Source organism: Sciurus carolinensis, chromosome 5 (genome assembly GCF_902686445.1).
Source record: "Sciurus carolinensis chromosome 5, mSciCar1.2, whole genome shotgun sequence".
Lineage (NCBI taxonomy): Eukaryota > Metazoa > Chordata > Mammalia > Rodentia > Sciuridae > Sciurus > Sciurus carolinensis.
This window is the reverse complement of record NC_062217.1, coordinates 139,967,319-139,984,201: the sequence shown is the minus strand read 5'-3', so window position 1 is coordinate 139,984,201 and position 16,883 is coordinate 139,967,319. Positions and strand designations below refer to the sequence as shown.

The 16,883-nt window shown below is 35.5% G+C and overlaps 1 protein-coding gene and 1 pseudogene across 1 annotated transcript in view; one reads left to right on the top strand and one right to left on the bottom strand.

The window, feature by feature from the left end:
• Nucleotides 1–16,883, bottom strand: part of Btaf1 (B-TFIID TATA-box binding protein associated factor 1) — a 98,355-nt gene that overhangs the window by 79,642 nt on the left and 1,830 nt on the right. The window contains 1 exon segment of the mRNA XM_047552672.1: nucleotides 5,391–5,514. Within this exon segment, the coding sequence (XP_047408628.1) occupies nucleotides 5,391–5,514 (124 nt within the window).
• Nucleotides 6,517–8,088, top strand: LOC124984795 (peptidyl-tRNA hydrolase 2, mitochondrial-like; annotated as a pseudogene).

Below are 16,883 nucleotides of genomic sequence, written 5' to 3'. Positions count from 1 at the left end.
TAGAAAATACTCAAATTTAGCAAAAGAAAATGTGAAACTTGTATACTGAAAACTATGAAGCATTAAAAACTGTTCTGGCAGGGCATGGTGGCATATACCTGTAATTCCAGAGGCTCAGGAGGCTGAGACAGGAAAATCTTGAGTTCAAAGCCAGTCTCAGAAACAGAGAGGTACTAAGCAATTCAGTGAGACCCTGTCTCTAAATAAAATACAAAATAGGGCTGCGGGATGGGCTCAGTGGTTGAGTGTCTCAGAGTTCAATCCCCCATAACCCTCGCAAAAAAACTCCCAAAACAACTTTGTTCTGAAATTAAATATCTAAATAAATAGATACTTCCTGTTCATGGATTGGAAGATTTAGTATTATTAAGATAAAATATTCCCTAAATTTATCTATAGATCCAACCCAATTACTATTCTGTGTTTTTTTGCAGAAATGCATAAGCTAATTCTATAATTCATAAGGAAATGTAAGGAACTCCAAATCACCAAAACAATATTGAGAAAGGATTGTAAACCCATACCTTTTAATTTCAAAACTCACAGTAACCAAGACAGTGTGGTACTGGCAAAATGACAGATAACAGACCAGTGGAATAGAGTTCAGAAATAATTTTTGTATTTATAGTCAACAATTTTTAATAAGGGTGCCAAGACAATTCAGTGGGGATTCTTTTTCAACAAATGGTACTGGGAAAACTAAATAGTCACATGTAAAACAAATAACCTAATCAATAAATGGGCAAAGGAACTGAACAGACCTTTCTCAAAAGAAGAAATATGAATGATCAACAAATACATGAAAAAATGTTCAACATCTCTAGCAATTAGAGAAATGCAAATTAAAACTATACTGAGATTCCACCTCACTCTAGTCAGAATACAATTATCAAGAATACAAGTAACAACAAATGTGGGCAAGGATGTGGGGAAAAGGGAATGCTCATACATTGCAGGTGGGACTGCAAATAAAGCAATATGGAGATTCCTCAAAAAACTAGGAACAGAACTACCATTTGAGCCAGTTATCCCACTTCTCAGAATATATTCAAAAGGTTTAAAATCAGCATACTACAGCACCACAGCCATGTCAATATTTATAGAAGTACATTCACAATAGCTAAGTTTGAAACCAACACAAATGCCCATCAATAGATAAATGGATAAATTATATATACAGTGGAATATTACTCAGTCATAAAGAAGAATGGCTTTACGAAATCTGCCAGTAAATGGATGTATCTAGAAAATATTTTGCTAAGTGACATAAGCCAATCCCAAAAAAGCAAAGGTTGAATGTTTTCACTGATGTGGAAGCTAACCCATTATTATAAAGGGGGAGAGAGAAAGAAGAAAAGTTCAGTAGATTAGATAAAGGGGAACAATAGGGAAAGGGGTAGGAAAGACAGCAGAATAAATCGAACATAATTTTACTATGTACACATATGAAATTACCTAAGTGAACTCCACCATCATGCCAACCCTTAAGAATTAATTCTAATTAGAATAAGATATACCTTATGCTTATATAATTTTATCAAAATGGATTCTACTGTCATGTATAAATAAGAATCAAAAATAAAATAAAATAAAAATAATGCTGAACATCTACCTCACACCATATCTAAAAATTAACTCAAATATGAACCAGAGACCTAAAGGAAGAGATAAAACTATACAATTCTTAGAAAACAGGGTAAATCTTTGTGACTTTATGTCAGGCAACAGTTTCTTAAGTATGATACCAAAAGCGCCAATGATTAAAAAAATAGATTCAATCAACATTAAAAACTTTTGTGCTTCATAGGGTACCATCAAGAAAATGAAGACAACCAGAGAACCAACAGAACAGGAAAATACATGTGGGAATCATGTATGTGATATGAGGATTGTATCCAGAATGTATAAAGAATTCTTACAACTCATTTTAAAAAGGATAAATAGGGCTAGAAATGTGGCTCCGTGGCAGAGTACTTCAATCCCCAGTCCTACTAAGAGGCAGGAGGATCACTTGAGCCCAGGAGGTGGCAACCAGCCTGGCAACACAGAATTAAGTCTTAAAAAAAAAAAAAAAAAAAAGGAAAGAGAGAGAAATTGAGGAAGGAAAAAGATAACTTAATTTAAAATTGAGTAAAAAATGAGCAAATTTCCCCATATCCTTGTCAGAACTAGGTATCATCATCAAATGTTTTCAATTTTGCTATTTTTGATAGATATGATACTTCATTAAAGTTTTGATTTGTATTTGTTAATTATCAAAAAGGTCGGGCAAAATAGTGGGGGCAATCAGGGGAGGGCAAAGAGGACTGTGAATGTAGCTCAGTGGTGCACTTGCCTAGTATGCAAGAGGCTCTAGATTCGATCCCTGGTACTGAAGAAAAAAAAAAAAAAAAAAAAAAAAAGAGGAAGAAAAGGAAGAAGAGAAGAAGTAAAAAGAAAAAGGAGGAAAAAGTATTGTTAGGCATTATTTCAAATTATACTGTTAATTTATAGGGTTTTTTCCCTATAAAGTATCCATTTATAGCCATTGTTCACTACTGAATTGCTCTTCATTTTATAATTCAGCACTTTGTAGAAAAAAATAACTGGTATTCTGTCAATTTATTTTGAACACACTTCTATCATCTTTTGAGTATAGAGTCTCTTCTTTCTACTTGAATATTAAAACAATTTGAGTTGGGGTGTAGTTCAGCAGTACAGCACTTGCCTAGCATGCATGAGGCCCTGGGTTCAATTCCCCGCACTAAAATTAAAATAAATTGAAAATAAAACAATTCAATCATTGAAAAAGAAGGGGGCAAAAGGTATGAATAGACATTTCTCCAAAGAACTAATGAACATGAAAAGATGTCTGATATTATTAGTCATCAGAGAAATGTAAATCCAGACCACTTCATACCCACTAGAATGACTTTGGTCAAAAAGTCAGTTAATAACTATTAATAAGGATGTGGAGAAATCTGAGCTTTTATACACTACTGTTGGGAATATAAAATGGAACCACTTTGGAAAACATTTTGGCAATTCCTTGAAGTTAAACATAGTTATCATGTGTCCTGGCAATGCTACTCTCAGGTACATACCCAAAAGAATGAAAACATACTGCTATGGTTTCAATGTCCTCACCAAACCTCAAGTTAAAATTTAATCCCCATTGTGAGGTATTAAGAGGTGGGATCAGGTAAGATCTTTAAGAGGTGATTAAGTCATAAGGTCTCTGTCCTCCATTCATGGATTAATGGATTACATGGAGAGTGGATCTATTATAAAAGTCAGTTTGGCTCTATCTTTTGGATGTGCCCCTTTTGCCAGGTGATGCCCTACAACACCTAGGGACTCTGCAAAAGTTAGCCAGAAGGCCTTTACCAGATGCAGCTGCCCAATCTTGGGACTTTCCAACCTTCAGAAATGTGAGTTAAATAAACTTCTAATCTTTATAAATTACTTTGTGGTATTCTGTTATTGCAGCAGAAAATGAACTAATTCACATACCACCTTACAAAAATTTTGTACATGAACCCACAGCAGTATTTTTCATAATAGTTAAAAAATGAAAACAATCCAACTGTTCATTAACTGATAAACAGTTAAAATGTGGTATACTGTAAATATATATTGTATATTCATATATAACAGGATATTATTTGACAATTAAATGGAGTAAAGTAATGGTATATGCTATAATATGAACACACTATTTTAAGCGAAAGAAACAAGTCACAGGTCTGGGACTGTGGTTCAGTGGTGGAGCATACATGAGGTACTGAGTTAGATCCTCAGCACCACATACAAAACTAAATAAAGGTTAAAAAAAAAAAAAAAAAAGCTGAAATTCTTAAAAAAAAAAAAAAAAAAAGTCACAGAGATTACACATTAGGTATGATTTGTTTAACATAAAATGTTCAGAACAGTCAAATCTACATACAAAGTTATTTCAATGGTTTCCTAGAGCCGAGTATGGGAAGGGAAATAACACAGAATGAGGTCTGATTGGGTTGAATAGATTGAGGTTTCTTTTTGTGGTGATAAAAATGTTTTAAAATTAGACTGTAGTGACAGTTGTTGCACACAATAGTAATATATTAAATACTACTGAATTATACATTTAAGATACGCAAATTACATTTCAATAAAACTGCTTAAAAAATAAAACCAAGACAACAGGAAAACATGGAGGGTGGAGAACAGGATATAAAGAGGTTGCTAAAGATAACTGCCCCTTTTGGAATGATTTGATGGCAGCCAATTTGTTGACTTCTGAATTAAGAACAGAACTCACTTGGAGAGCTAAAAACCTTTACCGGTTCTGCATGGTCAGTCCTGTTATTGTTTCCAGTTCTAGGTCTGTCAGACCTGCATTTCTCCCCTTGGAATAAGGAGAAGAAATACGTATGATTCTATTTCTTCACATTACAGATGCCTAATATGCAGCCTTCTCTCTTCTGATAATGTGGAGGCTGCAGATAGTAAATCACTGTCTCTCCATCTACACCTTGATTACAAAGTTAATCTAGGAGGGGAGTAGGTTGGAAAGGGCATTTTTAGAAACCCTTAGGGGAGCGACCATACAGTGCAGATTTGTATATGTTGAAAAAGGTCTTACAACTCCTACTACTATGTATCAGGGAGTGATAAATGAGAATGAAAGGAGGAGGTTAGACTAGAAGAGATGTATCTTCAGGCTTCCAATATCTGGGCAATCAAATTGTTCCCCCACCCTATTCTCTATCTACTTCCCACTACTCCCCTCCCCACCAAAGCACTCCTGCTTTACTTTGCATGCCAGGGAATTAAACACATGGAATTTGCTAATTACTACCATGCAGGTACACTTAAACAAGCCCAAAGAGTTCAGTAAAAATACAGCTATTACTTAAGGAAAGAACATGAAGTAGGGGTATAAAAACACTGGTCTACCAAAGCAGAATGTTTCCACTTTCAAACTGCTATTATTAACTAAGAATGTAATATGACAATTAGTATCTCATGTATTTCAATCATTGCCCATGAGTACTTCCATTTGAAAACTACCAACTATGATATAATTACTAGTTATAAGAACAAGTCAGACCACTAAGAAACTAGATTAACAACTTAGTTAATTACCAAATTGGGTCAGATTCAAATTTGTGACACGATCAAAAAGTTCCATATTGTCAAGTCTCTTATAAAATTAAACTTGAGTTAAAAAAAAATTAAGTCGTAACAAAAAGAAAAGAAACGGCAAAACTTTTAAAACTATTTGGAGAACTGTAAGATATTTAACAGAATTTGGAGATCACAAATTATTACTTAACACAAGATTATGTTTATCTTTACTTTTGTTTTCTTGTCCATGGTCAAGTCTCTATAATTGTTATTATACTAAGGGGAAAAAAAAAAGTTCTTACTTTAGATAACAGATTATTTAGTTCATGAGGATGAAGCTTCACCACTTCTCCAAGTTGCTGTGCAGCAGCTTTTCTTGTAACTGGAGTAGTGCCAGTATCCAGTAAGATAAAAAGACGATCAAGCCTATAACAAAAATATAATGGTTAACCTGAAATGTGTTTCCTCATAAGTTTGAGTCAATGCATTGAGGACCTATGAACAAAGACCTATGTAGGGCTGCAGGAGATGCCTAATCTCTGCTCTCAGGGAAGAAACACATCCGGAAGAGGGAATAAGAACAAGGCACTAAGAAAAGGAAGAGTGTATTAGGGAAAGTGAAAAACACAGCTTGTTGCACTTAAGAAAACAATGGAGGATACGGCTACAGAACAAGCTGAAGCCCTACTGTGGAAATCTTTTTGAATTTATAGTGCAACCACGAAAGTCTTAACAAAGTGAGGGGACTAGAGCTATGTTTTAGGAAGATTAATCTGGCAGCAGTGTGAAGAATGAATTAGAAGGAACCTTTTAGAGAATTATAGGCTAAAAGCACAGATCTCAACTACATTCCTGGCAAGATTAGAAAGAAACTGATAGAAAAGATGCAGGAGCAAAACACATGGTGTATTAATTGAAATATTAAGGATAAAATATTAAGGACACAGATTTTGCATCTCAGAAAATAAAGATGCCATTAAAGAAACATGAAGAAGCCATAGAGGAAGTATTATGGAAGAAGATGACAAGCTACTAGTGTTAGGGAAAGTACAGTAAGGAGAAAAAAGAATAAAGATTTAAAATTCAGGTCAAAATTGGGGCTAAAGGTATGGAGGTAGCCAAGCCCTAGTAGAATACTCCTGTAATCCCGGTGACTCGGGAGGTTGAGGATCACAAAAGGATCACAAGTTTAAGGCCACCCTTAGCAACTCAGCAAGGCTTACCTAAGCTACTTAGCAAATCCCGGTGTCAAAATAAAAAATTAAAAGGCTGGGGATATAGCTCAATGGTAAAATGTGCCTCCCTGGATTCAATCCTAAGTACCAAAACAAAGAACACACATACAGACAGACACATAAGGAGGTGCATGAGTTAGCAGAAGAGAGGGTGATAAATAATATCTGCACGTTTATAAAATCATATAGCATAATGGTACAAATTCCAGGGCTACAGTGTCTTAGTTCAAATCTCAGTTGTGCTACTTCTGAAAAAAGGGATAAAATCATAATGTCTTGGACCAGAGTAAGGAAGTGGTAGTGAAAATGAAAAACTCACCTTTTTTTTTTTTTTTTTAAGATAAAAGAAAATCCTAAAAAGTCCTCAAGAGGTGAAGTCACAAGTAACTATTACCAACTGTTTACACATTATATGGGTCTAGACCTATCACCACACTAATTACCTTCAGTGAGGTAAAGCAGATGCTATACGTAATGAAAGGAAGGAGGTTTCGAATCTGGAATAAATGGATATTTTAAGCAAAATAGAGGATGACAAGGGGTAAGGTTGTAGTGACCATCAATCCTACATGAGGGGTTATTTATACATTTTCAAATTTTATCAACAAGGAAGAGAAAGCAAGCAAGGGCTAAGCATGAACATTAAGCACTGATAAACTGCAAAGAGACTCCTATTACTTCTGGGATTCCTTTTATTTCACAAAGAACTAAAAAGTTAAAGTGAACTTCTGAAAGCCTTTTATTACAAAAATTAAGCTTGTAAGAGGTTGAGAAAAAGACAATTTTTATGGCATTAGGAGACAAACAGTAGAAAAAGGGCATTAAAAAAAGTCATTAATAGGCACAAAATCTTAACAAATGATAAAAAATAAAACTAAAATAGATCTTTTTCTGTCAAGAATGCTAACATTTCCTCTCATATGTAGACACTAGGACAAAATAAGGAGAAAAAGTGGAGGTGGGAATCCCATGAAATTAGAAGGGAGATCAATAGAGCAGAGAGGAAGGGGACTGAATGGAATGGAGGAAAATTGGGAAAGAGGAGAACAGTGAAATAAAACTGACCAAAATATGCCATGTACATATGTGAATATACCACAGTGAATTTCACCCTCATGTATGTGTGTGTGTGTGTGTGTGTGTGTATGTGTGTATATTTACATTATATATATAATGTACTAATTAAGAGAAGTGTGTTCACTCCCTAGAAGTGAAGAATGGGAAGGCACAAGAGAAGGGGAGGTACTTTAGTTGTTCTCCAAATCCTTGGTTATGGAATACTTGGTTCATCCTAGAACACTCAGTCTGGTTGGTGGAGTTGCTTGTGGCATGTGCCTTGGCTGGGACCTCTGGGTACACTTTGGGATGATCTGAAGAAATTCAACAAGTGAGACATACACAGAGACCAGAACTGAAGCATGCATCTTGGGAGAGAGTACAAAATGATTCTTGTGGTTTGAAATAACTTAAAGATGGGAAAAGGAAAAGTTGCTGCACAGTGTCTCATGCTTCTGTTCCCACCTACAAGCAAATTCAAAGGAGAAAACAGGAATAACTTGGCCACACCAAAGTGGTGGTCAAAGCTCCTGATGAAGAAACCCTGACTGAATTACTGACCCACGGAAAAATGCTGAGACTAACTGTAAATTTAATCCAAGATGCTGGGTGTACTTAGATGGAACCAGGTTCCCCAACTGTCCTAGGGATTGGGCCATGACCAGCAGACCTAATCAACAAAGTTACAGGTCACCTAAAGCTTTATTAGATAGGCTTTCCTTGATGATCCAATCATGAGTTTTGTTTTGTTTTTAAACCCTATCAGATTCTAACATTAAAAACTTGATTTCATTCCCCAATTTAAATATTCTTAAGATGAAAATAAAATTTGTTCCTGTGGCAGGGGTGGGGGTCAGTCACTAAAAAACACATAAATGAATAGAAGGAAGGCCAGTGGAGTAGAGGAAGAGGGAGGGAAGAAAAAGGGAAGTACTGGGAACTGAAATAGAGCGCATTATACTCCACGCTTGTATGATTATGTCAAAATGAACCATAATAGGTGAAACTATAAAGTACTAATTAAAAAATGCTAACAGTACTATGAAATTTTCAGCTGTTTCAGAACAAAACACTATGAGGCAAAGGTCACACTTAAAATTATTTTAGACAAAGTTAACAACAAAGAAAAAAGGGTAATATGACAGTTAAATTTCTGAGAGACATACAAACAGTAATTTACTTTTTACATATAATATGCACAGACGTAATCCAACTTCTAACACAGTATTTCTCCTTACTCATTCAAGGCTATTTAAACACTTGCCTTGAACTGCAAGATAAAAGATTGTTTTCTGACCGCCAGTGTTCCTTTTTTTTTTTTTTTTTTTTTTTTAATTTTTTTTTTTTATTACTGGGGATTGAAGTCAGAGGCACTCTACCACTAAGCTACATCCCCAGTCCTCTGCATTTTATTTTGAGACAGGGTCTCATGCTTCTGTTCCCACCTACATGCTTCTGTTCGAGCCTAGGTTGGCCTCGAACTTGCAATCCTTCTGCCTCAGCCTTCCTAGTCTCTGAGGATTACAGGCAATACATGCCCAGTGTGTTCTTATAAAGTTCTAAGACTAAGACCTAAAATCTCTTCACCAGAAAATGATTTCCATCACCCATTCATTATATAACCTTAAGGATGCCCTTTGACTTATCTTCATGAGGAAGTTGAGATATACCTTAGGAATACTACCAAATGGTAACATATTGCCATGGCAATAATTTTTAATGCCCCCAGTTCAGTAAAGAAAACTTTAAGCATCTACTAACAACTTTCTGTATGCATCAACATAAACATCTACTTTTTAAAAAAGTTTCATACTATCAAATCAAACTAAATTGACCTCCTCCTGGATCCTGAATATAATTAACTGCAACCCAACTTGGTCAAAATATTCATTTTAAACTTTCTACATTCTATGGCAGACAAACTTACCAAAAATTTAAAATTTAAATTAGTTTCAGTATAAAGAATTAGCCTAAAGTCAAGTTTATGCTACAGATTTAAATTTGCATATGCTATATAAACTCTTCATAACATTGGACTCTTTTTTTAAATAATGTGTATAATTCAGATAGATTGAGGACTTTCCTACAAAAAAGAATGATAAAATGAAAAAACAACCAGATTAGAAGTTAGGAGACAATAAAAATCCCACTTCTGCCATTTCTTAGAAGATTAAGGGACGCCCACTAACTTCACTCAATCTTATTTTCAAGTGTATAAGTAGATATGCACCCACATTTTCAAGTTTTACAACCTTATAGGGTGTTTTTGTTTCCTCTATGTTTGTCCTACTTATGACTTATCTGATGCCAGTTTGTTAGGCTACCTGTGGCAAAATGTCAAAAACTTCCCAGTCCCTTTTCTGTGGTATACCTTCCACTTGTGGTGACCAAAAGCAATACTGGCTGCAAAATAAACTTTAAGGAAAGCACAATGTTAACCCATTTATAAACCCATATGCAAAAAGAAAGCCAATTCTCAAAGCTTTCCTAAGTCATTACAACTTTCTTCAACCCACCAATTAGCCATTCTCTGTTTTTTAAAAAGGAGATCATACACTATGAAACACAAATTATCTCAAGTTCTTTCCCCTTACTTTTAAAAATTAGTCTTTATATTTATCCTACTTTAGATTGAAGACAGTCTCACTCCTTTTCAAGGTTTAGATATTACTGTCCAACTTTTATCTTAATATTGTCCTCCTTCTATTTTCAATTATCCTTTATCTAGTATCTCAAATCACTGCTTCATTAATTCACACCCTTCTGTAGTCCACTTTGCTGAGAACTCTAATGAGAAAAAGAAATTGCCAGACTTCCCTCTAGAACACTTTCCTTTTACTGCCAAACATCTTGAACAAGTGTCTTAAAACACTTCTTTCATTTCTCATTTTACACAATTTAATCCTTACAAATCAAGTTTCTTTCCATAGTACTGAAATACTACACCTAAATGTCACCAATGAACTCTTAAATGCCAAATACAATGGTTTTCTCTCAAATTCAATTTTGCTTCACTCTTCAATGACATGTGACACCAGGAAGTACCTCATTTGTAAAATACTTTCCTTCCTAAGTTTTCAAATTACTCTGTTCTTCTCCAAACCCTTCTTTCCTTGGTCTTCATATTCTTAGCATTCCTCCAAATTTAATCCTTGGTTGCTTTTTTAAAACTATATAGTTTTGTTTGTATCACTGCACTAGCCCATCTGGGAGATCCAATTCCATACTTCCAACTGCCTAGTAAGCATAACTTCACACTAAATGTGATCCCATTGCCAGTCTAACTTCCTAAAGCACCATTTGTTCAAATCACAACTTTATTCTAAAGCTTTAAATGGCTCACCCTTAGCTACCAGATAGTAATCCAAAACAAAAAAGTATTATCTGAATATGGATCATTTTGGTTTCCATGGTTTTATTTATACTGCTTTCTCTACTTAGAATGTCTTTTCTTCGTTCAATTTGTCAACCAGTTCCCTTCCATCAAGATTCAGCTAAAATCCTTCACTACTTGACTACTATACAACAGACATTGTTTTCTTTTCAGAAATTTACATAAATTTTCATCTTTAACAGTTATTTAGGTATTTAGTATGCTTTTTATATGTAGCATCTCTTATGTTGATTCATGACAGGATGCCTTACGCTTCTTATTAGGCTCTACTTCCTTCAATGATTCTTTTTGTCCCCCAGAATACTTTGTATAGTATTCAAGTATTTATTATGTTAATTACAAATAAGGAAATGTTCAAGTTCCTTGCAAGCAAGTTTATGTACCATATTAAGGAAATTTATGCTTCCTTTAAGAAACATCTTTAATAGCTATTACATAAAAACAAGTTATAAAAATAACTAAGTGATGCTAAGGTAATGTTTCAATAAGTGAAAATATCAGCACAGCAGTACTTCAGCATTCTCAACAAGGCAGTCATGCCTGCTCCAGTCACAGAAAGCTCAAAAAGCCCAAAATTTCCATTCTTCCTGACCTTTCCTTTAGCCTCTGTCACTCAGCTTCATTTAGAACCACACTTCTGCCCAAAGACCTTCATCTTTTCTCTAACCTAATGCTGATCCTACTCCATAGCTCCTCAGTTCCTCTTGCCTCTCCATTCTGCAGTGCCTTTTATTCCAATGCCATGTCATGTCATCTCTGTTCCCTCACCATTCATTTGTCCTGAGGATAGAAAATCAGCTTACTCTGTCCTTCAACCCCAGGCCTGTTTATCCTTACCTCTTCCACTCTGGTGGTAGCCAAACTTGCTTTGGTGGTAGACTCCCAGAACAGAGGAATGGGGACACAAGAAACTCCTTTGGTTTTCTTGACTTTGGGAGTTCTCCATTCCTCTTTCCAGGACAGCAAATCAGACAACACACAAAAGGAAACACAAAGGAATGAACAGACAAGAATTTGACAAGAGGGTAGTCTGACCTGTTACCCCAGGGTAGCCAACTGAGGCAAACAGAGTAAGTACCAGGCCAGGCCACAGTGGAAAAGGCTGTTAACTAGTGTGGGAGGATCAGAATTATATTGGAAGGCAGACAGGTTTCTTGGTGAGGACGAGGTCTGAAGGAAGCTAAGATGTCGAGAGAGAAGGGAAGTTATGAGGAGGGCTGACTGAGGGAACACAGTACTTACCAAAATACTACTTTTGCTTAAAATTTCTCTTAAAGACGTTTCTAACAGGAAAAAGAAAGTCGTTTTTTAAGCTCTGAAGCTCAGACAAATGGAAGAGACAGAGGTAACAACAGATGTAAAGACTGTGTGTTACTTAAGAAGGAAAAAGAATAAATATTTGGTATGAATACTAGTTCACACTATAATGTGATATTATGTTTTCCAAACAAGAAAGTAGATTTAAGATACTACGAAGAGGGGCTGGGGAAATAGCTCACTCAGTAGAGTGCTTGCCTTGCAGGCACAAGGCCCTGGGTTCGATCCCTAGCACCCAAAAAAAAAAAAGATACTACGAAGAACACTAATTACTACAAAGATACAAAACCACACTAAAGTCAGGTGGAAGGGCCAGGTACATCCCTCAACCCAAAACATAAATTCCATGAGAACAGACTACTTTTCTTCTCTGTTTTACCTCTAGTACCTAAAACACAGAAAGCACTCAGTAAATACTAGTTAAATGAATGATGAATGGTGAAAAAGGACACCCACGCTATGCTATTTCCTTTGGGACTTTTTTAATACACTTCATTCCTGATCCAACATGCCTTTGCAAGACTTTATCTAAAAGATAAAAATAGGTCTGGGGATAGAGTTCAGTGGTAGAACACTTGCCTGGCATGCATAATGCCCTAGGTTCAATACCCAGGACCAGGAGGGAATAAAACAACTCTCTTCTAGGTTCTTTAGCAGAAATATCTGTAATTTGAACATGATATGAAATTATACATTTTAAGAATATTTTTTAGATGTTGATAGACTTTTATTTAATTCATTTATTTATATGTGGTGCTACAAATCAAACCCAATACTTCACACATGCTAGGCAAGCGCTCTCCCACTGAGTCACAAACCCAGTCCCCAAATTATACATTTTAAAATGACTAAAATAGTAAATTTTGTTATATGTTACCAAAATTAAAAACAAAAACAGGGTTGGGGGTGTAGCTCAGTGGCAAAGCACATGCCTAGGCATGTGTAAGGTTCTGGGTCTGATCCATTGCACTGCAAAACAAGTCAACAAACTTCATACAAGTATTTCATATAAAGAAACAGGAAGGAATTAACCACAGAAGATAAAATGGAAAAGTTTGTACAATGTACCTGGTACTTTTTTTTGGGGGGGGGCTTTTTTGCCTCTAATTTTTTATAATGAGATATTTGTTAAATTATGACTTACAATACTAACTCCTGTCAATCACATAATGGACTGATATTAGCAGTAAGGGAGAAGTAGGACTAGCACACCTGTGTACTCTCCTACAGGAAATGAAGAGGTTTTGTTCTACATTAGCATTTCCCCTGTCCTTAGAAAGGGTTCACTGAACTTCCTCCACATCAAGAAACTTCCTTTTACTTGGCAGAATAGGACTATTGAAACAATGTTTCTCTGAAGTATCAGCAATGCAAAGTGAGGATTAACAAAACTGACCAAAGTTCTGCTCATATGTAGCAACTTGTTTCTTTAAGTAAGAGGGTGTGACTTCTGGCATGCTTTTTGTTGTTTTTTTCCCCTGAATCCTTTATGAACTGTATCATTTTCAGGTGCACAGATACATGTCACAAACCTAAGGTACTGCTAGAAAACAGTCAAGTCAAGCTGGGTGCACTCCCCTCTGGAGGCTGAGGCAAGGGGATTGTTGAGAGTTCAAAGTCAGCTTCAGTAACGTAATGAGATCCTGTCTCTAAATAAAATATAAAAAGGGGTGGGGGAAGTGGTTCAGTGGTTAAGCACCTCTGGGTTCAATCCCCAGTACAAAAAAAGAAAAAAAATTTTTTTTAGACATTTTTTAAATCATGATCATTGAGCAAAAAACTGTTATTTTTGAAATTTTCTCTATATGATCAAGGAAAAACTACTGGCTCAAAACTGTTGTACAACAGTCAATTCAAACAATTACAGCATAAGTTGGCAAAGATATAAAGCAATATTTTGGAAAAAAAATCTACTTTAAGCTTTGGAATCCTACAGTTAAAAATTCAACACCAATGAATAAACTAACAATCCCTCTAGGGTTGCCTTTACTGTTAGCTGTTTAATGCCATGTAAAGAAAATACTGGGAGAAAGCCTCACAAAACAAAGGTATTAAAAGATTTAAGAGTTAAGACTTAAATTGTCTGTGAACAACAGCGAAAGCCTAGAACATATACTAATTTTTTCCCCGAAAGTTGGTTTTGTGGGCACAAGTCATACAGTTAGAGTATGAACTTAAATGACTTAACAGCATCTACATTTCAAAGGCAAGGTTGTCTACTCTATACTTGTATGCAATCTCAATCTCTCTTCCTCCCTCCTTCCTTCTTGGTAGTGGTACTGGAGATTAAACCCAGGGTAGGCAAATGCTCTTTCTATCACTGAACTACATCCCTACCTTCCCCCACTCTCCACCCTTTAAATTCTAAGACAGGGCTTTCCTAAATTGCCAAAGCTGACCTTTAACTTGCAATTCTCTTGCTCTCAGCCTTCCTCTTGAGTAGCTGGGATTATAGGCATGCACCACCAAACCCCAGAGTATGCCATCTCTTTTTTAAGAGTCTAAAGGAGTCATACATCTTTCAGTGACATCACACGGAATTTTATAGAAAATTCAGTTATGATTGTATTTACAATTTTAGAGTCACAGTTATTTTTGCAAGATATATCTCATTCAAAGATCAAGAATTGTTCATACATTTCATAATTTGACACATTCTTAACAATTCAAAGTACAGTAACATCAAGCCTCCACAGTACTATTAAGTAGGAACTAAAATTTTTGATCAGACAAAATACAGGGTTACATTACATACAGTTTACATTACAAAAGCCTATGCTATCACAGAACTTAACTGTATTCTAAACTTCAAAAAGTTATTCTGATGATTTTTTAAGAAATTATAATCCTGGCCAATATTCAAAGCTATACTGCATTATTTTTCTTTGTGAGGAAAACTAGTTAAACATGGAAACACTCACTGAAAAACACAGGAAATATTCTACTATGAATAAGTTATGGTAAAATCATAGAAGGTATTAAAGCAAGAAGCAAAATCACTAACTGTTTTTTGTTTTTTAATATATCCAGGGTTGGGAGTGTGGTTCAGTTGTCGAGCACTTACCTAGTACTCAGGAATCCCTGGGCTCAATCCTCAACACCACAAAATCAACCTTTAAAAAATATTAAGCTAGGTACTAAGTGTCTGCCTGCGTGCAATCCCAGTTGCAGGTGACTGAGTCAGGAGAATCCCTTGAGCCCAAGAGTTAAAGCAGCCCAGACAATATAACAAGACTCCTTCTCAAAAAAGAAAGAGGACTCAGGTGTGGAGGAACACAACTACAGTTCCAACTATTCGGGAGGCAGAGGCAGGAGAATCACAAGTTGGAGGCCAGTCTGAGCAATTTAGGGAGACCCTGTCTCAGAACAAAAAAATAAAAAGAGCTGGGAATTTAGTTCATTGGTAGAGTGCACCTGAGTTCGATCCCCAGCAGAAAGGGCAGAGAGGGGCCAAGGAAAAGAAAAGGAAAAAATAATGTAGGTATCATCTCCTAGAAGCTGGGGACACAAAGATCAAAGACACATTCTTTTCTCTGAGTTTATGTTAAGTCAGGAAGGGAGAGAACAATTAAACAATTACAAAGTATGATTAAATAATACAAAGGACAGGAGTATACAGTGTTGCAGACAGCAAAGGTGAAGCAAAACATGCAGAGGCTTCCTGAACAAAGTGACATAGGCTTAGACCAAAAAACTATGGTTGGAATTAGTCAGACTTGAGCTGAGGAATGATATCTGTTTGGGAATCTGGACTTTGTCCTAAGGCAACAAAAAACTAACAAGTTTTAAGCAGAAAAATAACCATGTTAAAATTTGCATATTAGCAAATAATATGGCTGAAGTGAAGGATAAACTACAGTAAGATAGCATGAAGAGGCAGGTAGAGGAGAGAAGCTTCTATTGTTTGCAGATGTCTTGGAGTAGAGATAATGAGAGAATTAGAAAAGGAAAACTGGAATTGGTAACTGGCCAGATGCAGATAGAGGGAAGGAGAGAAAAATCAAAGATTATCCCCAGATTTCTTGACCTGGCAATTCAGGGAATGACAGTACCAATTTACTATTTCCTGTAGAAATATCTGCAAGGTCCTAAAAATATTGTGCAGTTTATCTTCAGTTATACACATTGATATAAACAGAACAAAAATATTTTAGATTTGATTCTGGCATGTGATTTTTATCTCTTGAACTATCTTCCACTTTTTTTTACATAAAAGAGTATTAAAACAGTCCATATTTTGAAAAGCATACATCAACAGGAAAGAAAGGAAGCTTAGTTAGCACAGAAATATGTTTAGTGCATGAAGAAGACCAGCTTGAAACCAAAGTTTGTCATTCAAAGTGAATCCACATATTAAAAAAGAACAGGCAATACCACCAAAACACAGTATTTCAAAAATACTTTGCTTTAATTTATATTATTAAACGAAGCAGAGAAGTAGTTCTCTCATAAAAATATGACAGGTTTTTTAAAAATAATTTTGGTAAAGCGAATAAGTACACCAAAAAAACAAAGACAACAACAAGAACAACAAACTACTCTTTGAAACCCAAGAGCCAGAACCAAAGGCAGAGTAGCCTTCAAAGCCCACTCATTCATTCAGAAATATTGAGTGACCTAACCTTACAAAAATAGATTAGTGTGACTAAAGCAGATAAGGCTCTTTTGATAAAACACTATCATTTTGTCGCTAAAAGGCTACATCAAATATTGTGGAAAATATACAGTCTGCTCTAAGAAACCAAGTATTCATTCCCTTAAACACTGTAACACCTAATAAACATTTTAAGTTT